We start from the raw sequence: 24,668 nt of genomic DNA, 5'->3' as shown, positions 1-24,668 counted from the left end.
CGTGTAAACAGGGCCTAAAACCCTTTGGTGTGAGTACGAAGTGATGTACGAAGTGATGTACGAAGTGACGTACGAAGTGATGTATGAAATGACATGACATAATTTTGGGGTTTGGGAGAGACAGACCGACATTTTTCAACTTTTTAACACATTTTTCGATAAAATGATTAGTCGACTAATCGAAGAAATAATCGACAGATTAGTCGACAATGAAAATAATCGTTAGTTGCAGCCCTAGTACCAGCACTTCCTAGATGCTCAGTCAGGCCCCGTTTAGACGACAACGATTTCAACTGAAAACGGTAAACTTAAGTTGCGTTTTGGCCGATCGTTTACATGACAGTGGCGTTTTGGGTGCCTGAAAACGCAACGTTTTGAAAACGGGTTCCAGAGTGCAACTTTTTGGAAACGGCAGCATCTCCATTGTCATGTAAACGTGCAATATGCAGCTCCTCTGAAAACAGAGACTTTTCGCACATGCGCGTTACGGTTCCAGTCACTAGGCATGCCGACCGTCGCAACAACAATGCCGAGCTCTGTTTGTGCTGCTCACCCTGTTGATTTGAAGTGAAGTGTAGATCTGTTACTGCAGCAACTCCACCTCGTCGTCCATCCAGACAAAGTTATCTGTGCGTGCTTTCGCCATTGTGTCTTCTTTGTTTTGGTTTGTAATCACCGCGTTGTAGAGGAAGGCGCTTCAGCGCAGGCGCATGGCGTCATGCTGTGGTGTTGCTTTGCAAATTTACACTGCCACCCAGTGGCCTGGTGTGCATACTACAGCGTTTCTCGTAGATTTTGCGGCTCCGTGTGAACGGGGATCGTTTCAATAACGTCGTCATATAAACGCAGAAGTTTTTTAAAACGCAAAGGACAGACTTTTCCGTTTTTAGAGAAACTGTTATCGTCTAAACAGGGCCTTAGATTTGGAGGCCCGGTCGACACCTTGAACTTTTTGTCACGTTCCTCAAGCCGCTCCTGAGGAGTTTTTGTGGTGTGGGATGGTGCATTTTTCTGCTGGGGGGCCACTACTGTCAGGGAGTACTGTTGCTCTATCTATCTATCTATCTATCTATCTAAGCTATGTGTACATGAGTGTAGGCCTGTATCTTCCTTGTTAATATAATTTAGTTGTCTTTATTTTTCTTTACTGTTATGTACTTTGTTCCAATGTGTGACTTTAAAGAAAAGATCTGTATATTTCCTGGCCACCATAGCTGTTGTAAGTACCTGAATGCTTTTTCCACCTCTAAGTGCTGTATTCTTATTTTTCATTTCTTCTTAAAACCTTAAAAGCCCAAACAGTACAACAGCGTGGTCACATCCTGTCTGACGGGTGGTTGTCACCGCCCCTGCGGTACGCCCAAGGACAACAAATCAAGTATCCTCTCTGCGAAAGAAACGGCTGGAAAACACTTCCGGGTGTCTTTGACTCGTCCTGACTTTAACTCGGGAACTTTGTGCACGGAGTTTGGTCCAGTTTGTCACAGCTAGATATGAAGACTTGGAGGAACAGCAGACAGCAGGAGACGAAGTGACGGTCAGACGAAGAAAGAAGAAGTTTGTTTTCAACGCTGTGAAGGTAAAAACCCGTTTAACCCGCCTCCTGTGTGTTGTTAGCCGGCTTCACCTCATTAAAAGTCATTTAACTTGGTTTATTTTGACTTTAACGAGCTGAAGCTGCTGGTTTATTCATCTCTAAACACGTTGTGTCGTGTGGATACAGCTCACATAGCTGCAGAGTTCACCTGGCTTACACGGGAACACAGTGTCTTCAGTAAGGTTAGCTTGGAAACAACAGCAAACTGAACACTTTTAAACTCAGTTACCAGTTTATTAGGTACACCCAGACAAAGCTAATGCACTCTAGGGTCGTTTCAGAGGCAGCAGTGGAAGGTAAGAGTCACTCAGGTAGTGTACTTGTACCGTTCAGTGTCTCTAATATTTTGTCCACCCTCATTAATATCAGACTGTGTGTACCTAATAAACTGACAACTGTTTGTGTGTTATTGTTAAAGAAAATATACAGGAAAACTTCCACTGTGTGAAATCTGTTTTTAATAAATCAGAAAGAGCTTCTAAATATTGCACATTTTTTATTTTTATTTTCATTTTATAGTTTCTACATCTAACATTTTCGTAGATTATTTCTTATATTTTATGCGATATTTCTCATTTACCATTTATCCCTGCGTTATTGTTGTTTTGTATTTTACTGTTTCAGTCATATTTATATCTGTTATAAATGCTCTGACCTGCCAAAGCTTTCTTCTTCTTTAGATAAGTTAAATAATGTTAAATAATTTAAAATGTATATCCCAGATGCTTGTGTTTTTATTGTTTATTAAATGTAATATATAGCAAATGTTTTTTTTAGAATTATTTAACTTATTATTTTAATTGTATTTATATATTTTAAATTTAATATTCCTCATCTTGTAATCTTTGTATTATAGGGGAGGGAACCACCAGAGGATCCACAATATGATATTATCACGATACTTAAGTCACGATATAATATTATCGCGATATTAAATATATTGCGATATGCTGAGTATTACCATAAAATATAGGCCTATTGCGATTTATTGCAAATTATTAGCTGCTTTCAACTTTAAATAAAAGTTAATAAAGTTTTCAGTCTGTTTAATTAAAAAAATTAATTTTAAAAATGTAATTCAATTTAATTTAAATTTTTTATTTAATTTAATTTCAGTTAATTTGCTTTGATTAAATTTAAATTTTATATACTTTATTACTTTTTTTTTTTCCCAGAAAATTGTTTCTCGTGGACCAAAAAAGTAACTGATTATATTATTATAGCAGGCTGCCTTAAGTTAAATTTGTAGTTGTAATATTAATAATTAATATAGTAAAAAAATTTATATGATATTGACACTCAAAAATGTCACAATACTATGCTGTATTGATTTTTTTCCCCCTCACCTCTATTATATTCTTTATTTATGTTTTTTTTTCCTTATAATTTACCGTTAGACTTTTAATTAAAGGACCAGTTCACTCAAATACCCCAAATCCTTAGTGCTCAACCCTCAGTGATGTCTATGGCGTGGTCATATGGTTGAAATCATCACTTTATTAATAAGGCAGCATCACTGTAATATGAGTTTGTCGAGTTCACTCACTTTGCTCTACGCGGAAGTTAAATTTATCTTTCCTCTGATAAGCAGAAGTAGAGATAACCACATTTTAATGTTTAACAAAAGTCGTCTCACTCTTGTTGTCATCTCCAGAAATGAACCATCAAACAGTATTTTTACTGAATATGCAGAAACAAAGAGACCAAACTTTTACAGTTTGTATGTGTCAGCCGTGATTTACATGGGTGGTGTGGGGCTTGTGACATACTTTAAGAGGTCAGAGTTCAGCTTTGTATACTGTGTTACCCATCAGAAACATTACTGAGGTGTTTGTACTTTGCACTTCCTGTAAATAAAGTTGTAGTACTTTATGACTTACGACAGGAAAGTGGTGAAGTTGCAGCAGACATTTCATCATGAATCCAACAGTAAGCTTAAAGTCTGTGACGTTCTTATGACAGAAGTGACTCAGATGGTGTGTTTTGTTGTACTTTATTAAAACTTTGTTGAAATTTTGAGGCTGAATAACAGACAAGATGGCGCTGAAAGTAAACCTCTGATGGAACATAAAATCAGGGCTGTGGCTCTTTACTGCTTCATGTTGCTGTTGGTTTGTTTCAGACTGAGTTTAGAGTCGTATTTCTAGGGCTGTCCCCAGTATCAGTTTTGGAGGCTTCAAAACTTCAGTGCTAATCACCTGCAAATATTCAGTGCTTCAACAGGACACGATGTGGCCTAGGGGTGCGAGTGGGGGGATGTCGGGGGATAGTAATAAATCATATTCATAACTAATCAGCCAACTTTAGAAGGACTTGGCGCCGCTGTGTGTTACAGAGCGCTAGAGAGAAGGTGGAAGATGGACTATTGCAAACAATGTTTCTGGAAGTTGTTAACTCTGAACACAACAGGTCAGGCCTCATCACTAGATGAAAATCAAGTGCTTCACTACAGTCGGCAGCTGCGGACGACTGTCTACAGTTCGTCTTGCGTCTAACAGCCAATGTAACACTTGAAGTGGGGTTCAATGACTGCACCGGTAACACAGGCCTTATTCGTGTCCGACACTTGCCACTTCCTTTCAATTTCCTCCACTTTTTTAGTGGTGAAAACGATTCAAAAATCGAAGCATTTGAATACTGATACGGACATTGGTTACCATGGCAACGACCGAACCTTTGAAGCATTTAGGTCGGCCTTTACTTCCCTGAAATCAGCAATGGTGGAAGAAATACTCCGATCTTTTACCCAAGGAAAAAAAATGGATGTACGGCAACGTTAAAATACTCAGACACAAGCAGGTCGTGGAATTCCTGGAAAAGTTATGAAATCAGAAAAACTGTTTCCATGGCCTGGAAATGGTTTGGAATGAACACAATAGCCCCTTTTACACTGCCAGATTTTCTGTGATGTTGTCGGCAAGCTGCGAGCGTTTAGACACACGGAGCTGGATTGGCGAGCTGACCCGATGTACCCAATTTTCCGCCTCGTAGTGTAGACATATTGGCGGAACCCTTTTGGTTTAAACAGACCAAGGCGGCCTTCCGCCACGGGAGGGGCTGTTGATGACTTTTGGGAGGAGCTGTTGATGACGACGTACGTGCGAGCCACTGGCGGTGGATTAACAGGAAATAGCTGATAGCAGGAATTAGCGAGCAGCTAGTAGCAAGAGGGAAACACAAACCTGACAGACACTGTAAAGATGAGCAACTGGGGAGACAAGGAATAGCGCGCCCTCCTTGTCTTCGCAAATGAAGAGGCTATTAACCGTCAGATGACGGGGACGGTGAAGGACGGGCCGACTTATGAGAGAATCACCGAAGGACTGACCAGCCGCGGCTTCCCTCCCACGTCACTGTTTACGTCACACGCTGAGCTACACGTTTTGTTATTCGCTCACGCCCCCCATAGAGTGTGCCAGGGCTGACGTCAAAACCCGGAAGTTTAGCATCGCGCTGGTTCCCGGAAGAGAAAGTGAATGTGATTTTTGCATTGCGTTTTGGATTATGTCAGAAAATAAGCTCTGTGGCTAACACAAGTTTATGATACTTACAGGTTTTGTTCAGCGAGATAATCTTCGCATATGAACACCTTTCATACCGCATTTGAAGCTTAAATGCGATTGCCAGAAGTAAAAAGCTAACGTTAGGCTTTAACGGACTACATGGCTACTCCACGGTCACATGACTCTTGATGTCACCGCCACTAAGCTTTCAACTGCTTTCAGCCGCTTTATTTTAAAAACATTGTATAATGGGGAAATCGGACTGTTTAAGTTAAATAAGAAGCTGTAATGGCGGACTGCCAGCACTCTCGCCTGTTCGGGGGTGATGACGTTTAATGTCCCCAACAGGGTTTGTAGTCGTATTGAGCAACTTGTTAGCAACCGCCTTTTTTACGACACGTAAAAGCTTCAAAATTCACAAGTAGGGTATTTTTTTATGTTGTAGAATAAAAGCTTTTGTTAACCACAGACCTTATTTGAGGCATTTTATCCCATTCAAAAAACGTATTGACTTTTAGACGAGAGAACCGGAAGTGCTAAAAGCGCTAACGGAGTTCCGGGTTTACTGGCACACTCTATTGCCCTGAAAAAGGCGCATTCTGTATAAACAAAAGTATGTAGGCGGCATTTTGCTGCACTCCCCGATTTTGTTTTTGTACTACCAATGCTGAAAAAACACTGATTGGGCTTTCCTGCAAATTTGCACAATTCCTGTTTAAAAAGGGCTAAAGTTTTGGGAAAAAGTTAGAATCTACGCTGTTTTGGCTGTTGTTTAAAATGTGTTCACCAAAAACCTCAAATGTTACTTGAAATCTGTTCCACTTCTTTATATTAAGACACACACACATTCGTAATCTCTGGCGGCCCGGCACTATAAAAACATCTGCTGCTGCCAGATGCTTTCTGCAGGTGCTCCGACATGTTCTCCCCATGTCAGCGCGGGTTTCCTCCAGGTGCTCCAGCTTCCTCCCACAGTGCAAAGACATGCAGGTTAACTGGTGACTCTAAATTACCCGTAGGTGTGAATGTGAGTGTGAATGTCTGTCTCTGTGTGTCAGACCTGTGATAGTCTAGTGACCTGTGCAGGGTGAACCCCGCCTCTCTGTCAGCTGGAACAGGCTCCAGCCCACCGCCACTATCAGATGGTGCTGCATGTGAGGACTTTTACTTTACTACTTAACTGACCATGCTGCAGTAACGAGCAGTGTTTGGCCGCCAGATGCTGATAGATGACAGTAATATGAGGGTGTGGTGTGGTGTGTTGACACGTGTGCTTCTGCGTTTTCACCACTAGATGCTGCTGTTTAACCACACTGACATTACTCACCAGAGAAACGACACACTGAGCTCTGCTGTTCAGCCCCTGAACAAAGCTATTTTACAAAGCACTGACCTTGACGGGGTTGAGGGTTGAATTCCCACTGAGGTCAGCTGAGAGTATCCAGCAGTGATCATGTATGTTTCAAGTGTTAAATTTATGACATTGGTATTAAATTATATTTCTGTTTCTGCTCAAGGGATCAGACGTTATTGTCAGCGTGCTCATGAGCAAGGCAGCCCTCTGGTTTCTATTATCTCAGAGTGAAAATGCCTGGAAATGTTGTAAACTGACGTCTTTCTGTTTTGTCTGCAGGAGAGAGAAGACGACGAGAAGTGGGAGGGGTGAGATGATGGAGGTGGCGGAGCAGAGAGGAGGCGTCACAGAAAAGGAGGAGACTCCTCCGAGGGTGAGAGAGCATGTAAACCCCTCGAGTTACTGTTTGTCTCTTCTCTCTTCAACTGAATCCAAACATTGAACCTGTTTTTAAAAGACAGGTGATGATTTTGAAACATGTTTTCATCCGCTAAACTCAGGACAGTGTATATAAACCTGCAGGGCTGTCGTCATACAGGTATGGACTGTCATTAGCACATGCTTCATCTCAGCAGAGCACAGAAACACTTTACTAAGCTTCATCTGTTGCTTCTAGACTGAAAGAACCTTGATGTGCACGTTATGATAAGTGGATTCTGGTGGTGGCAAGTGACTAAGCACATTAACTCAGTCACTGTAGTTAAGGGATAACTTGACCCTCTTTTCCTATATTTTTGGAACTGGTCCAGTATTGAGAGACCTCCGCAGCCACAGCAGCAAAACAGGCTGCAATGCAATCCTTATGGGCAACTGTACGCTGCCAATATACGTCCACTAAAAGTGTTTGTTTTTGCCACTGACAAACTACCTTGCTGTGTGAAGAGTTCAAACTAGTTTCGCTGACTGCTACTTGCACAATCATTCATTCATTTGCCGTAACCGCTTATCCTGTTACGGGTCGCGGGGGGGTGGAGCCTATCCCAGCTGACACTGGGCGAGAGGCAGGGTTCACCCTGGACAGGTCACCAGACTATCACAGGTCTGACACACAGAGACAGACATTCACACTCACATTCACACCTACGGGCAATTTAGAGTTATCAATTAACCTGCATGTCTTTGGACTGTGGGAGGAAGCCGGCGCACCTGGAGGAAACCCACGCTGACACGGGGAGAACATGCAAACTCCGCACAGAAGGGCTCCCCCACCCTGGGTTCAAACCAGGAGCCCTCCTGCTGTGAGGCGCCAGTGCTAACCACTGCACCATCGTGCCTTTGCTTGCACGTTGATACATCAGCACTAATAATCACCGTGTAAAGCAGTTTCTTCAAAGAACAAGTACTTTTGTATTTAAAGTACAATTAGACTATAATATGTTTGTACTTTTACTTCCATCCATGCAGGGTTGTACATTAACACATCCTCTTGCAGTGTAGCTGTTGGCTGCAACATTACAAACTCATTATTCCTCCCACTGGCTGCTGAGCGTGTTATCAGTGTATTACACACATATAAAACAGACATGTGTTTGATGTATTTGTTCTTCACAGATATTCCTCACACACTCGCACGTTACGTAACCAGCTGAATAAAAGGGAAGGAACAGCTTCCACAATGTTATCAGAGCGTCGTCACGACAACAAAAGCAAACCGGTGTGACAAACAGTGACAGCGAGCGTTTGCTCCTCTGATAAGGCGGTAATTGTTGTGGTTAGTGGTGATGGAGTGACAGCAGGTAACAGGAGTGGTCACCTGCTGCCGCCCTGATGTCAGCAGGTGACTCACCTGCCTGCAGAGCAGCTGTATTCAGTAGTTTTATGTTAATCAGATGTGTTTTAGACCAGTTGTGAAAAAGAGATGTCATTTTCCATAATTTTCTTTGACCCAAGCTGCAGTTCCTCTAATGGCTGACAATGAGAGGGAGACTTCTTTCTACAAACACTAAAGGGTAACTCTTAGTTTTCAACCTGTCGAAGTCATTAATAGGAACAACGGTTTTTTAAATGAGTCCAGTACTGAGCGAGAGTGCTGCAGCCAGCAGTGGCAAAATAAGCTTCATTGTAATGTTAACGATCTATTGAGCGCCGTCAATTTAAAGTGTTTGTTTTTGCCACTGACAGGCTCAGATAATTGTTCTGTCTGACAACACTTTGGGAAGGATCCCTACAGAGATAGACCCTTTTGTTTAAGAAGAAGATCCTTTTTGTTTAACTAGAAACAGCCTCAAAATCTCTACTGCCAAACCCACCAGACTCCATTTAGATAAACAGTCAGTTCATTTAAAGTCAACAGAAACAAAATAAAACTCACGAAAACCGTCTTGGTTTGTCTCGACACTGTCCCGTCAATCACCAACTCTGGTTTGGTTGAAATAAACCCTTAATTTATCCAGTTAGATGTGAAAATGTGCGGAGTCTGGTTTGTCTGGCGATGGTGATGTCAGGGCTGTTTCTGGTGAAACAAAGAGGATCTTACTCTTAAACAAACAGGTCTGTCCCTGTAGGGATCCTTTCCATAATGTTGTCAGACACTCAGAAAACCAATCTGAGCCTGTCAGTGGCAAAAACAAACACTTCAGAATGATGGGGTACTTTATCAGAGTACTCGCTGACAGAAAGCAACAAGAACAGGAAAAAAACCACGAAATCTTCAGTTTAACGGACAGCGCTGGAAGTATTTGTGTGGGGTGTATGCTAATGGCTGACTAGCAGGAGTGCGCTGTCAGTTTACGATTGATTGGCATTCATGAGCATACACACGTGCATACGATCAAATCAGAGTTTTCTGCGGTGTTCGTGAATCTGGAGATGGTTTTTTATGTGGTACTCACAGATTTACTGATATGTCATGAATGAGACCTGGTGGGTTTGAGTGGTACTTTACATTTTATGTTGATTGTCCCTTTAAAAGCTCATTGAAGAAACCAGCAACCTTCATGTCAAACAGCAGCTTCTCTAACCTTTGGAAAGGGCAAAGGTGTGCGCGTGTGTGTGTGCGAGACTTGTTTTGCGTCACTACATGCCTCGCTGTCTCTTCAATGTGACACAACAACTTTGAGCCAAATTCCTTCGGCCCGATGAGCCCTCCACAGGTGTGTGTGTGTGTGTGTGTGTGTGTGTGTGTACATCACTTCCTGGAAACAAATGAGAACATGCAGGACGACGTCCAGAGTTGACTTTTCTTGTTGTAATCTCTTTTAATCGTAGACGACAGCCGTATTGTGTGTTTTTGAGTGTGTGTCGTTACCCCTCATCTGCGTCAGGTGACCATTTCCTGAGTCTTGAGTGACTCCGGTGACCTCCGACCTCCCTAGCCTGCGGCCAATCACAACGGGGAGCCATCATCTCCGTGGCAACCTCACAACCTTTTGATCTGGGTTCTGATTGGCCCCCTGATAAGCTCCGGGTTCCCACAGCGATCCCTCCATGTGTTGTCACGGTGCTTTGAGTTTCTGACCTTTGACCTCTTTACTGTCGGGTACTGGAGACGTTCCTGTTCTAGGAACTGAGGCTGCATTCAAGTACAGTTGGAAATTTGAAATCCCAGCATGAGAGAATGCAGCAGGTGAGGGAGGGAGAGTGAGATTTAAACCTGTAATCTTGCTGTCAAAACCAGCTCCTTCAGCCTTTAATTCAGCTACTGGAAGTACTCGACTTCAACCCTGTCTACACTTAGGAAAACTCTGTTAAAGAAAAAAACTCCTGTCTACACAGTCTTCATTTTACAAAACGTCTCAGTCAACACTAGAATGTAAAAACAACTCTGAGCACTTAACAGGCCAGTAGGCTGTGATAATATGATAATAATATATCAAAGAAGAAGATTCTCAGCATGTGTTGGAGCCATGTGTTTGATTTGTGTGACATGTAGTATCCCACCATACCACTAGGTGGCTTATATCACTGGCAGACAGGCCAAGGTATTTAAGTTCATCCCAGTGCGCACAGGTGTCGCTGATGTAAGGAGGCAAACAGTTTTCAGAGTCAAATTTACATTGCTGCAAGTTTGTGTTATTGAAAGTTAAACGGACGTCATGGACAATGCTAAGAAAATAACCGAATGATGATCATTGGTAAAGATTGCGAGTAGTTTTCTGAGTATACGTCCAACCAATTCAGCCAGTTAGCAACCAGTAGCAGCTTAAGTCTTGAGGCTGATTGGGCACCTTGACAACATCAACCCAGAACCATGCTTGCCCCTGGGACTTACAAATCTTCTGCAATTTTTTTTTTTTGTTAACAGGAGGCAAACAGTAACTGCAACCACACTGACAACAGTGTCGCTTCCTGTCCAGCCGAGGCCACACCAGAGGTTGCCATGGAAACAGAACAGAGCAAAGGTAAACGAGTGAAGAAGCAGAGAGAGTTACGGGGCATTTACGGTGCATTTAAGCTTTAAGTGCATTGAAGCAAATTGTGTGTGTCCATTTATATCCACTGATGTATTCACATTGACTTTTACTTTCACACCTGCCCTGTTTGGTTCTGTTCAATTGAACTCAAGTTTGTTTGCCCCCTAAGTGCGGTTCGTTTGGGCAGGTGTGAACACAGCAATCACACTCCAGTGCGCACCACAACAACCGGACTGAGACTTTCTTGAAGAGGTGGTCTCGGTCTGGTTACGAACCAACCAACCAACTCTAGGCCATTATACAACTTTGTGACAAAATTAGTCCCTGATTCAAGCGACCTCAGTCTGATCATTCATTAATTTTTACCACTACTAACGGAGCGCTAATGACCTGAAAGTAAGCTAAAAGTACTGGAACAAACAGGTGTTAAAGTCATTAAGGGGGCGTACACAACTTGCCTTGGCAACCATGAATTTTGGCACAGAATAGGCACAAGAGTAGCGCCCAGTGCCCGACCTTGTGTTTTCCTGGCGGTTAAAGACGCGGCATGTGTACGGCCCCTAAATTAGTTAGACAAAATTCCTGTTGTCATAGTAACTCTCCATTGACACTCCCCTCCACCTCCAGACGTCCCAGTGACACCACAGAAACCAGGACCTGTGGTTGTTCAAGCCAACAACAAAAACCCGGCCACTGAAAAGCTGGAGAAAGTCCGCAAGTGGAGCATCACCACCTACAAGGTGAGAGCAATCAAAAGGATCGGTAAAAGACGTAATCAATACAAATCAGTCTGATCAATGACGACGTTTTCTTCCCCGCAGTGCACCAGGCAGGCTCTGTCAGAAAAGCTTGGCCGTGGATCTCGTACAGTGGACCTGGACCTGGAGCCTCGCCTTGAGCTGCTCAAAGACGACCGACTGCGCTACGAAAACGTCACCAAGCTGGCTCAGACGCTGGCCAATCAGCTCGCTCAGTTTACAGTTACCCAGAAGACACTGGGGGACGCCTTCACTGAGCTCAGCCTCAAAACACCAACACTGCATGTGAGTACAACCGTTGCATTGCTCACAACCTCTGCTGCTACAAATGACTCTTGGCAAACAGCGACTGTCCGATCACAGCTTAGCAACTGTAACTAGGGCACATCATTCAAAGAGTTAGGAGATTGTCTTTCACTTTTTAGCCTTTCAGAAAACAAAAAAACAAGAATAAAAATGGAAGGAATTTGTTTATCTGCTTTGACATGAGATATAAAATCTTCGCACATCAAGCTAACTAGATTTCTAGCTACAATAGTAAAGCAGTTTATGGGTCGACTGTATTCAATGTTGAGCTGGCCATATTCTAGAGAGTTTTATTATTTGTGTATAACAGATAATACAGAAGATAAGGAACTTTAAAAAAGCTGCGTACTGATTTGCAATTGCAATATTAGCCTAAAAAAGATTTTTTCTCCTATATTGTTGAGTCTTAATCAGAAACCAGGCAGCCATGATGGAGGTCAGGTGGTGTCTCTCACTCTCTCCGTCTCTGTCAGGTGGAGTTTGGTGTGAACGCAGAGGCTCAGAGGTTTCTGTCAAAGAGCGGTGAGACTCTGACAGCGGCCATTAACGGCTTCACATCTGACATGAACACCCTGGTCAACAAAACAATCGAGGACACCATGATCAGCGCCAAACAGTACGAGGCCGCCAGGTGGGTGGAAAACACACCTGGACCAGTTACACCAGGATTCTACATAGACGGTTTTAGGGCCGACGTCAAAATGACATCAGTTTGTTAACTGGAGGCGAAACATGACGTGTTTATGTGTATTAAGGGTTATCATGTCCACCTCATCTGAAACTGGGGAGGGATTAAGAGGAATATTGGGTTTCTCTGGAACGCTAACTTTTTAGCACATTAGCTAACGTTAGCTTCCATAGCAAAACAAACAAGTGTGGTCCTCCTTTGTAAGATTGGCTTCCTGTGACATCATCCATCCACTGAGTGAGATCATACAGGTCGGCCAGTCTGGTCCCGTTGGTCAGTGTTTACTTATTCAAGTAACACTGGCGGTCCCGGAGAGTGAGTGACCTGACATGGTGCGTTGGTAAATTCAGTCTGACGCTCTACACTAAAATGAGAGCCCTGTTGGTGGAAGAAACGGAGCGTTATATTTCTACATGAATGAACCAATGGTTAAGTTAATTAAGTCAATCCGTCTCCACAGACAGAGTGTCCAGAGTGCGCTCTGCCACTCTGAGAGTGCGCTGCTCTGGACAACCCAACGCTACATTCAGACAGCGCCTCCAATTTATGAACGGTCCAGTTTGTGTCAGAGTGCGCTCCCACATTCAGAATGAGTTTTTCTGAACGCACTACTCACATCATCTTCCTCCATTGTCTAAAACAAGACAATAGAACTTGCTAGCTAATGCTAGCTAATGCTAGCTAATGCCTATGGAGAATTGTTTTGCCTCCAGCTAAGCCCCGCCCACCAAAAAACTTCATACTGTTTACCAGCAGTAAAAGGGTCTAATAAGTAAACAAGTAAAGCTCCTTTATAGGAAGCTAAGAGATGCTGTTAGGGGAATTACAGGTTCAAACTCTTGAACTTGATCAGATCAATCGATAGAAACAGACCATGAAAAAAAGAGTTTCCAATTAAAGAAACCAGATCTGAAAGAGATCCAGGCACCGTCAGAACCAGTCCAAAACAGACAGAAAATGAAAACATAATGTGCTCCCAGAGTCCGCTTGGATCTACTTGTGTATCCAGGACCTGCAACAATAGAGTGGACTTTAATTATCCTGACTTTGAGGAAGTCTGATACCTTTACCATCAGTGTTTCCAACCACTGGGTGTTAGACCGGTAAAGAGACACTGAACAACTGCTACCGAGCCACAAGAAAAAGGTATAAACTGGGTTATAACTTTATAACTTCATGTTGTTTGTGTGGTTAAATTGAATGTTAATTTCAGTTGCGATAGTCCACCACTACCAGACCCCAAAACTAGATGACCATGTAGACTTGTTCTATTCCAGGATCGAGTATGATGCGTACCGGGTCGACCTGGAGGAGCTGAACCTGGGACCTCGGGACGCCGTCACTCTGCCCAAACTGGAGCTGGCCCAGAAAGACTTCCAGAACCAGAGGGAGAGGTACGAGAGGATCAGGGACGCCCTGTCCGTCAAAGTTAAGCTGCTGCAGGAAAACAAGGTGAGAAGGATCACAAGTGTCTGGTAAACCTTGAGATGGTCAACATATCGTTCTTAATGAACCCTGAAGAGAGAGTAGTTGATCAGAGCTGGATCCAATAAATACCCCTGACTACCGCAAACTCATTTGACACAGGAATTAATGACCATTGTAACCTGTTAGTGAGTGTTAGTGGATTATTTGTCCCATGTGAAAGGGGCTTTAGTCACAGTGGTTTACTTAAAGAACATGTTTTTTACATCTTATCATGTTTTTATGTCTCCGGGCCATCAACAGTCGTGACCGAAGGCATTATGTTTTCAGGTTGTCCGTCCAGCCTTCTGTCCATCCCACTCTCGTGGAATGCCTTCAAATTTGGCACAAATTTATACTTGGAGTCAAAGACGAACTCCTTTGTTTTTGGTGGTCAAAGGTCAAGGTACTTACCTTGTCTGCTTTATTCTCATAAAGGTGATATCTCAAGAATGCCTCGAGGGAATTTATCCAAATTTGGCACTAATGTTCACTCAATGATGAACTGATTTGAATTTTGTGGTTTAAAGGTCAAGGACACTATGACCTTGCATCCATCTCATTCTTGTGAATGCGATATCTCAAGAACAGCTTGAGTACATTTTTTCAAATTAGGCACAAACATCTACTTTGAGTCAAGGATGAACTGATAAACATTTGGTGGTCAAAGGTTGAGGTCATTGTGACCCCTCCCATCGCATTCTTGTGAATATAGTATCTCAAGAACACCTTGAGGGAATTTCTTCAAATTTGGCACAAACATCTACTTTAGTCAAGGATGAACTGATTTGAAATTGATGGTCAAAGCTCAAGATCACCATAACCTTTCATCCATCTCATTCTTGTAAACAAGATATCTCAAGAATACCTTGAGGGAATTTCTTTGAATTTGGCACAAGCATCCACTTTAAGTCAAGGATGAACTGATTTGAAATTGGTGATCAAAGGTCAAGGACACTATGGCCTTGCATTTGTCTCATTTTTGTGAACGAGATATCTCAAGAACACCTTGAGGGAATTTCTTCAAATTTTGCACAAACATCCACTTTGAGTCAAGTATGGTCAAATTAAAATTTGGTGGCATAGGTCAAGATCACTGTGTCCTTGCGTCCATCTCATTTTTTAAACACTGTGAGACAAACAATGTCATGTTCTGCAAAAACACACTGAAACATTCTCAATTTATGCAAAAATAAACTGTTTTGTTTATGTGTAGCCTGAGGAGCCATTTTTTTCCAATATTGGTAACGTTTGTTTGGACTTGGAAAAATGTTAGTTATATAGATTCTAGCATTTATTTCCATTTTTTGTTTAATTATCAAAAACTTTAACTTTGTTTTTTTTGCTTTTCTTTTTACTATTCATAGCACAATTACTGTTATACTGCACAAAGGATTTTTTTAAGTTCTCTCTGCTTCTACCCATGATTGTGCTGTTTCCATAGAGGTGGAGGACTCATATATTGAATTAAAACAACGAGGCCTCTGTGAGTAAAATATGACAGGACCAAAACAAAAAACACCCCGAAGCTGCCTGGGATTCAGAGGGTTGACGGAATGTTAAAAAACTGCAAAAAAATAGCATTAACAATTTCCCAGATTCCAAGTTGACGTCTTCAGTATGTCTTTTTCTTTGTGTGTTTGTTTTTTTGGGAGGGCGTTTGACCAACAGTCCAAAACCTTCGGATATTCCATTCACTGTCACATATCGTGAAGAAAATCTGCATATTATCACATTTGGAAAGCTGCAACATGACAGTAGTTAATATTATTGCTTCAAAAATGACTGAAACAATCAGATATTGTACACGACAGAATAAGGTTGCGAATTAATATTCATGAAAATATGGTTCAGACTTGACAAATCCCTCATTTTCTCTGCAGGTTAAAGTCCTCCATAACCAGCTGTGGCTGCTTCATAGCGCCGTTGCTGCTCACAGTTTATCGTGTCAAAGCTTCCTGGAGCAAAACATTCAGCAAGCCACCGAACACCTCAACAACCCCAGCGTAGACGCCCCCTCCTGGCTGGAGAGTTGACCCATCATGGCAAGTGGACTGATGTTGGGTTCAGCAGATGTTTTGGTATAAATAGACGCTACTGGGGGGAAAAGTCAGAGTGAGGCTTGTTTTGGGAATTTTGGACTAAAAAAGTTGGGATGTGAAATTTGGGATAGTTCGGTCGGTAGGTAGTTTATTTATATTCCAGTTTGTGGGTTAGGGATCGATTTCCAACCTCTGGAAAACTTAGAAAAAAACTCTGTTTGCTACAAAAATCTGGAGTTAGATAGTTCAGAGGGAAATTGATTATTCTGGATGTTGAATGGGCTCCTGCAGGTCTGGAAAGACATTTGAAAGGTGGAATTTCATCACTTTCTGGGTCTCAAAATATTATGGATAAAAAATTTAGAAAGGTTTTGAAAAAATGAGGTTATTATTTTGAACTCTTGACATATTTAGGACAAGAATTATCTCTCTTTCTATACTATAGATTCAGAGGCATACAGTACTTGTGACTTTTGACCTGTTTAACAGAGACACATATATACCCCTCCTGGTTTTCTTTCCTCTGTCTCACTGTGTTGGGGAGTAAATCCATAATCCTCTGTGAGGCACTAAGCCTTTCTTTGAACTTTAAAAATCCTCAGCCACTGCAGTCAGAAACTCACAGTTAAACTAAAAGTGCCTCAACACCACTGCTGGGAAAACAGCTTGGTTTTTCCATAGGGGCTGGTACTATCAGCAACTCTGCACCAGCTCGGTTTGGCTTCATACATCATATTCAGCTGTAGATAATTAACGTTATTTGTTAAAAGGCAGGAATCAAACCTGGCTGTTCTCTGGTTAATGTCTTATCTCCAAGCCAGTGTTTGTTCTTGGCCAAAGATTATTTGTGATGTAAAAGAGACTTGTCATAGTATCACCACTCTATGAGTAGATTGTGTGTATTCTAACTGACCATATCACATCAGTCATCGACGCTCTCCAGTATTTGGATCAAATAGCTCATTGAAAAAATTGGCTGTTAAAGTAAAATATGCCACATCGTCTTTTGCTCTTCATATTTTTGGGTTTTAGCTACAAACTAAGTGTCTGTGCCTTTTCTAACTAACAAAAAGTCAGAATCTCAGCTGAATCTTTCAATTTTAAACCTTTTGTTGTAAATGTTGAATGCTGAATTCAAATGAGTTTCATAAGGCATTCGAAAGGACTCAGATTTGACAGAATGCTGACCCCGAACAACTTTTGGACAGTTGATTGACCGCCACCTGCTGCATAGTTAGTTTAAGCAGCTCTGTTCTGGTTAGGTGTTGCCTTTTTCTTTCTCTGGTGTCCATGGCAGAATCTCAGCGTTATAGCGTTTATTTGCTGTCTGTCCAGTGAAGATTTGGATGATTGATTGACGGTCAACTGTCAACTTAATTCACCTACCACAGATTAAGTTAAAGCAGCACTAGTTTGGTTAGCTGATGGTCATTTCCTCTTCTGGATTGCATGGCAAGACATTCAACAGCCTGTTGAGACCAATAATTTGTTGGAAAACAGCTTCACTGTTCTCAATGCTGAGCCAGCGAGTTAAATAATGATGAAAGAGTTGGATAAATCATGGATGCAGCTTTTTTTCTGGTTGAATGCTGGTCATTTCATCCTCTGGTATCCATGGCAAAAAGCTCAAGGACTGGGTTGATCTCAATAATTTGCAGCAAGTCAAAGTAAAGTTGCAGTATGCAGACCATGGGCCTTTTTTTTGAAAAGAGGGGTTGTTTTTAGCCAATCTTTTTGGCAATGAGTCATCAGTGGCTCGTTTTAGTTTTACATTACTGTCTGTACTGTGATGACTTGAACAAGTTATGGATGGCCATCTGCTAACTTCCAGCCAAAGATTTAGTTCCAGTAGCACTGATCTGGTTGACTGCTCGTCATTCATCCTCTGGTTTACAGGGCAAGATGCTCAGCACTTGTGGAGACCAATAAATTGTGACAAATGCAGTATGTCAACAATATTGCTTTATTCAAAGGTTAAAGAAAGGTTGGCTCATTTTGTCAACACTCTATCAGTCACCAAAGTTTTAGTGTTTATTTACTGTCTGACCCGTGAAGATGTGGCCAGTTGTTGGGCTGATTTGGCACTGATTTGGTTGACTGCTGGTCATTTCCGTTTCTGGTTTACATGACAAGATGCTCAGCAGCCTGTTGGGACCAATAATTAGCGAATAACCAAAATATATTGCTGTCTGTCAACGATATTGCCTTATTCATAGCTATTGTAACAGTTGGCAGTTAATCTTTCAGGCAATATTTTAACAGTAGCCAGAGTTTTAGTGTTAATGTATTTTTCCAGTGATAATTTGGATGGTTGATTTATAGCCAACTTAACGTACCAGTCACAGATTTAGTTGCAGTAGCTCTCCTCTGGTTTACATAGCAATCTGTAAAGATCAATAATTTGCTGTGAACTCAAAAATGTTGCTATATGTCGACGATGTTGCCTTGTTTGTTGTTAAAGAAAGGCTGGTTGTAGCCAATCTTTTTGGCAATGTTCCATAAGTAGCCAAAGAGCTAATGTTTATTTACTGACTGTCCTGTGGAGATTTAGAAAAGCGATAAATCTATTAACTTACCAGCAACAGATTTAGATTCAGCAGCTCTTGTCAGATTGGCTGCTGGTTATTTCCGCCTCTGGTTTACATGACAAGAAGCTCAGCAATGTGTAGAGACCAATATTTTGCTACAAGCCAAAAAATGTTGCTATACGCCAATGATGATGCTTTGTGTGTTTTCAATGCCAGGTAAGTTGGTTGTAGGCAATCTCTCTGGCAATGTTTCATCAGTAGCCAAAGATGGCTTTCTGTCATCATAACCTGCCTGCCACACATTTAGTTACAGTAGGACTGGTCTTCTGGTCTGTTCGGCAACTGGTCATTTCTTCCACTTGTTTAGGCTACATGGCAAGAAGCTCCACAACATGTTGACCCTAGTACTTTTTAAAAAAAAAATAGTCGCATTATGCCAGCAATGTTGTCTTTCTTTATGTTTTGTGAAGAAAAGGTTGTGGCTTTTTGGCAATGTTGCATCAGTAGCCAAAGTTTTGGTGTTTATTTATGTCTATACTGTGAAGATTTGGACAAATGATGGATGACCAGCCGTCAACTTACCAGCAACAGATTTAGTTTCAGCAGCTCGTTTGGTTGGCTGCTGGTCACCAACATGTAGAGATGAATAATTTGTCATTAACCAAAAAATGTTGCTATATGTTGACAATATTGCCTTGTTCGTTGGTAAAGAGAGGTTAGCTCTGCTTGACAACATTCCATCAGTACCGAACATTTTAGTGTTTATTTACTTCTCCTGCAATTATTTGGATGGTTGATTGATGACTACGGACCAAAAAAAATTTTGCTGTACATCGACGATGTTGTCGTGTTTGTTGTTAAAGAAACGGTAGTTGTAGCCAGTGTTTTCGGCAAAGTTTCATCAGTAGCCAAAGTTGTATTTTTCTTGTCCGTCTGATTTAACAATGTATCATCATTAGTCTATAGGCCCCTAAATTTAAACCACAACTACCTGGACATTTTTTATTCACTCCGACTAAAATTGCGACCACCACCAAGAGTAGTTGGTGCTTCTGAATGTTCTCCAGTTACACTCCAGTTTTAACTATTTTATCAGACAGTGACACAGTAAGAAACCAGTTAGTTTGTATGTTAACTTTCTGCAACTTAAGAACTTTTATCATTATCATCCATTATTTTCTTGTGTATTGGCGAGGAGAGGTGACTTGTATTCAAGTTTAAAACCAATCTGTTCCTTTCACACTATGCAATTTTGTCAGGAAAAAGATTTTTACTCTGAAATACTATGGTGTAAAAAAGGAGTTATATTCAGTCTAGTAGAACATGCTGAATAGATTTGCAGCCTTTGTATGTTTTTTTTCTTCTGATTGAGACCAAAATGTTTCAGGCTCTCCCGTTCATCCAAATTCAGCAGACAAAAAAATGCAGAAATACTTTAAATTTGTGTCAATTTTTAACAGCAGCACAATGTAAAATGTTGCTCTTATTTTGTCCTCGCACTCTTTGCACTATATCTAAGCATAATCTGCCTTTAATATTTGCTGTGGCACTGAATGTGTTCAGTGAATTTACTCCTTTCAGACTGTTCTGTTAACATGTATGAGTGTTTTTGTTTGTGTCACTGTACCTCAGGCCCGAAAACTATGCAATGACTTTTGATGCTTTCTGTGCAATAATGTGTCAAAACCTCGCCTTAAAAAGTGATTTGTACACTGCCAGTGAATTTGTATCCTTGTCTTCTAAAAGCAGAACTGTCCCACGTGAATTAAGGGATAATACAGACTTTTTGAAGTGGGGTTGTATGAGGTATTTATCCATAGCCAGTGTAGATGGCGGTCAACACAACCCCAGTTTAGAGAAGCAGGCAGGAGTACCACCACAGATGCTGAGCAATGCACTGATGCAGAGGGGGGCAGCTTATTTTAGCCATTAAAAAATAAAATCAGGGGCGTCGGTAGAGTAGTGGATAGTGCCAGCACCCCATGTACAGAGGCATTGCCTCGCTGCAGTGGTCACGGGTTCGACCCTTAAGCTGCGTGTCAGTCCCCGCTCTCTCTCTGTCTCCCCATTTCACACACTGCCATATCCATTAAAGGCAAAAGCCCACAAAAACACTCTTTAAAAAACAAAACAGTTTAAGTCTACTCTATATTCTGAATATGTTCGCTGCTTTACCACTCTGTCGTTTGCTCTCTTTAAAGCCACCAGACTCCATTGGCAAATACATTAATTTTAAATCACTGAACACAGGAGTTGCTGGTCTACAAAGTCACACAATATCACGACTAAACCAACCGACTGAGGCAGCGGTTGAGCAGCAGCTCCCGTGTTCCACCAGGTGAAATGACTGTTTATGTCACTGCAGTCTGGATTTAGAGAACAGCTTCAGTTCCTCGTTGGTAAATCACCATCCAACTGCAAGTTAAAACAGTGAAAATATTCTAAATGTAGCGTACATGTTTATCGCTTTTAACCTTTGCCCCCATCCACAGCAGTGCATTGCTTAGCTTCCGTGGTGGGATTGTCTGCTTTTCCAAACTGTTGGACCACCATCTACATAGGTAATACCAGGACTATGGATAAGTACCTTGTATATCCCCACTTCAAAAAAAAAAAATCGGAACTATCCATTTACATATTGCTTTAAAGGGAAATTCCACTCAATTTAAAGATGAAGTTCCTGTGACATGTTTGAGGCCAAAACCAGCTCCAACTTACCGTGTTGTTATATGAGGAAGAAACACAACAGGGTTTGGTTGTAAACTGTACAGCAGATTAAAGAGGGAACTGGCAAAATTAAGATCTTTAAGTTGATATTCTAGGAGAATAAAAAGTTTTTAGTGATCCTAGCATACTGTAATGCCTGGTACACACTACACGATACCAGCCCGATTATACCCCGACGCAGCGACGTACAGTATCGGCATGGGTCGTGAACGACAATGAGTGTCGTACGTGATAATCCATCGTTTCATCTCGTGTAGTGTGTCATGGTAGACGACAACTGACGCCACGTCTGGGACATCCCACGACGTTCCAACAGAAAGTCTGGCATGTTTGATTTTCTTTTTGTAGTTCACGACTTCTCCCGTCACAGCCGTCACTTTGACCAATAGGAACACAGAGCGATGTGCTGCCGTGGAAACTGTACGAAAACAACAGCCCAGTTTTATTGATATTCCCTGTAGGGACGTTACCACACAGAGTGAAAAGGTAGTACTGCCATTAGCATCAAGCTAGCAATCAATGTTACCTCTTCATAACGGAGGATATAAAGTAGAAAGAAAAAGAAAAAAAATAGTGGATTTTACTCACCACAATTGCAGAGGCTACCAGCTTCATTTGAAACAGACGACATTATAAACGGGCCGTTATTTATTAATCCCTCTGTGTTTTTATATTTTCACTTTTTATTCGCTCCCGTTGCCTTGAAAAAATTAATGCATCGCACCGTCATTTCAAACTTAATACTTCCTGTATCCATTTCAAATTAAAAGCTCCTTATAACTTCAGTTGAGAGAATCCCTCCATTTTCTAAAAAGGCTTTTATTGTGAAACAATTGCAGGAACTTGTTGTGGAGGATTCAGTGACTATCATAGATTGCATGCCGTACTTCAAATGTAGCTCCGCCCATCTGGTGGGGCTTTTTACGTTACTACAACATTTCGCCTGGCACGTGAACAGACACAGTGACTGAAATAATAGTAATAATAATAATAATAAAAATAGGAACGGACAAAACTGTTGTATAGTGTGAACCAGGCATAACAAGCAGTTTTTTGTTGACTGTCTGTTTGAGGTCATTACGCTAATTTTGAACTAGAAAGTTAATTTTTGACCTGAAATCTTAACTCAAGGTCCACTTACTGGCTTTTCTTCCAAAGCTTTCATCTGCATCTTCCACTGCCTCTTCCTCAACGTATCGAGTTTGCTCGATAAATGAAAAATAAAATAAAGTCAGTAAGTCGACCATTTCTTTTTTGTTGTCAACGTAAGGTCCAGCACACGGTCTGCAAACTCTATCCACTGAGGAAGATCAGGAGATGTGGTCAAAAGCTTCCCTTTTAAGCTAAGAATGATTATACTATGATCACCAGAAAACAAAGAGATAACTAGATACAGAATCCTGCGCTCCATATTCAACATCACACGTACAATTATGATTCATTTCTAAATTGTGCTCTGTCCCTCAAGTGTCTTTTCTCTACTACTGTAAGACAAAAATCCTGTGACTGACTCCAGTCTTCCTTAATTATTGTCAAATTGTTTTGGGTTTCTTCCAGCAGCAGCACATTCAGTGTGGGTTATCCCCTGACTTTCCTCCAGCAGATTGATCTCACGCTCGCAACAAAGAAATCCTCTCAGATAAAGACTGACTCTGGATCAGTCTGCGGTCCATCTCAAAAGACCAAAAGTAAAAGGTTAAAGTGGGATTTTCCTTTTTTATTGGAATTGTAAATGCTACTTAAATTGTTTTATTGTTGTTGGAAATGTTTGTATGTAACTGCCAAATAAATCTATTAAACCAAAAATGTGACTTAAAGACCAACTTACTATGTTAACCTGAGATGATTGACTCTGTAACTGAAACTTTTACCGGCTTTAATTTCATGCGTGTGTTAAATCTTCTTCCTGGTCGTCAGATTTCAGGTGTTTCCCACAGTTTGGTTTTCACCTTCCTGTCCACAGCATAGCTTTCACGTTACTCTTCTGACTTTCTTTGGCGGTTATCTTAAACAGCCTTCAGAAGAAAATGTTGGCATCGTAAGTTCCTGCAAACCACAAATACACCAGATCAACGTTCCTAAAGTGACGTAGTGTATGAACAGAATTTGTCATCTAGAAGTGAAGGGATGGTCGATGGCATGACACGTACTGTAGAGATTGTCTTTTGGCAACACTTCTCGGCAATTCCACCGGTGTTTGTGGCACAGAGCCTGGGTGTTTTTCACCTAACGCAAATCGCCAATCACGTATCAGCAACTCAAAGCATTTAGTCATGTAGACATGGTGAAGACGAGCTGCTGAAGGTCAAACGGTTCAGGCTGCTGCTGGTGGTGTAATGGTGTGGGGGAGATTTTCTTAGTACCAACTGAGCATGGTTTAAACACCACAGCCTACCTGAGTATTGTTGCTGAGCGTGTCCATCCCTTTATGACCACAGTGTACCCATCTTCTGATGGCTACTTCCAGCAGGATAACGCACCATGTCACAAAGCTCACATCATCTCAAACATGACAATGAGTTCACTGTACTCCAATGGCCTCCACAGTCACCAGATCTCAGTCCAATAGAGCACCTTTGGGATGGTGATACACACCACAGACTCACACTGCAGTTTGGATTAGTATGCAGTGTGTGTGTTTCAGAATAGGACTCTGGTCTGTTTGTGGGTTTGTTGCTCTGTTAAAGAGAAGCAATTATTCACCAGGCAACACCAACACACACACACACACACACCTGGTTCTACTGTGTGAATGCGAGTGTGTGTTGTTGCTGCATCCAGGCTCATTTTCCCAAACATTTCAACAGCAGAGTAAAGTTTCCTCACAACAACGACTCTCTCAGCTTCTGTCACTCTCTGTGTGTTTATTTAAGTGGTTCATCTTTGGACCTGAATGAAGTGAAAAGTGTTGATTAACTTGTCGTCTGGACAGTATAACGAGGACAAGAAGGAACTGTATCAAAGGTCAGAGGTCAGCTGAGGCTGAGTCAACAATGGTGATAGTACCTTTACTCAAGTGCAGAGGTACTTATACTTTGCATTAATATTGCTTCTTTTTTGGCCTACTGAGAATTTGTCTGTCTGCAGCTAATCTCAAACTACTGGACCGATCAGCCTCATAATTTGTGTGCACATTTCTTGTAGTTGTGGTGATTAACAGTCGTTGAAAAACAGTTTCATTGACTGTTTTATACCATCACTGTCTGCTGACTCCTCGCTCTTCTTAACCGACCAGCTGGGGCGGCAAGTTTTCTGGCAATCGGCTCGCCTAAAAACCACTTGTTGCCACTTTTTAGTTATCTACAAGAAACAGAGGAACTGTATCAAAGGTCAGAGGTCAGCTGAGGCC

General features: G+C 41.6%; 1 protein-coding gene across 1 annotated transcript; it reads left to right on the top strand.

Annotated features, from left to right (window-relative positions):
- The first annotated feature begins 1,351 nt into the window (after positions 1 to 1,351).
- LOC117245928 (arfaptin-1-like) lies at positions 1,352 to 23,125 on the top strand. The gene is made up of 8 exons (XM_078163964.1): positions 1,352 to 1,579; positions 6,734 to 6,827; positions 10,698 to 10,794; positions 11,434 to 11,546; positions 11,628 to 11,849; positions 12,344 to 12,501; positions 13,836 to 14,010; positions 15,906 to 23,125. Exons 2-8 carry the CDS (start codon positions 6,768 to 6,770, stop codon positions 16,056 to 16,058), a joined length of 978 nt encoding a protein of 325 aa, XP_078020090.1. The 5' UTR covers positions 1,352 to 1,579; positions 6,734 to 6,767; the 3' UTR covers positions 16,059 to 23,125.
- Positions 23,126 to 24,668: the final 1,543 nt, after the last annotated feature.

This window comes from Epinephelus lanceolatus, chromosome 22, assembly GCF_041903045.1.
Source record: "Epinephelus lanceolatus isolate andai-2023 chromosome 22, ASM4190304v1, whole genome shotgun sequence".
NCBI lineage: Eukaryota > Metazoa > Chordata > Actinopteri > Perciformes > Serranidae > Epinephelus > Epinephelus lanceolatus.
The sequence above is the reverse complement of the archived record's forward strand: the minus strand, read 5'-3'. Positions and strand labels throughout refer to the sequence as shown.

Coding starts and splice junctions, on each gene's coding strand:
- LOC117245928 (XM_078163964.1), top strand. CDS start 6,768: ATGATGGAGGTGGCGGAGCAGAGAGGAGGCGTCACAGAAAAGGAGGAG. Junction 11,547..11,627: donor GGAGCATCACCACCTACAAG/GTGAGAGCAATC, acceptor TCTTCCCCGCAG/TGCACCAGGCAGGCTCTGTC. Junction 11,850..12,343: donor TCAAAACACCAACACTGCAT/GTGAGTACAACC, acceptor CGTCTCTGTCAG/GTGGAGTTTGGTGTGAACGC.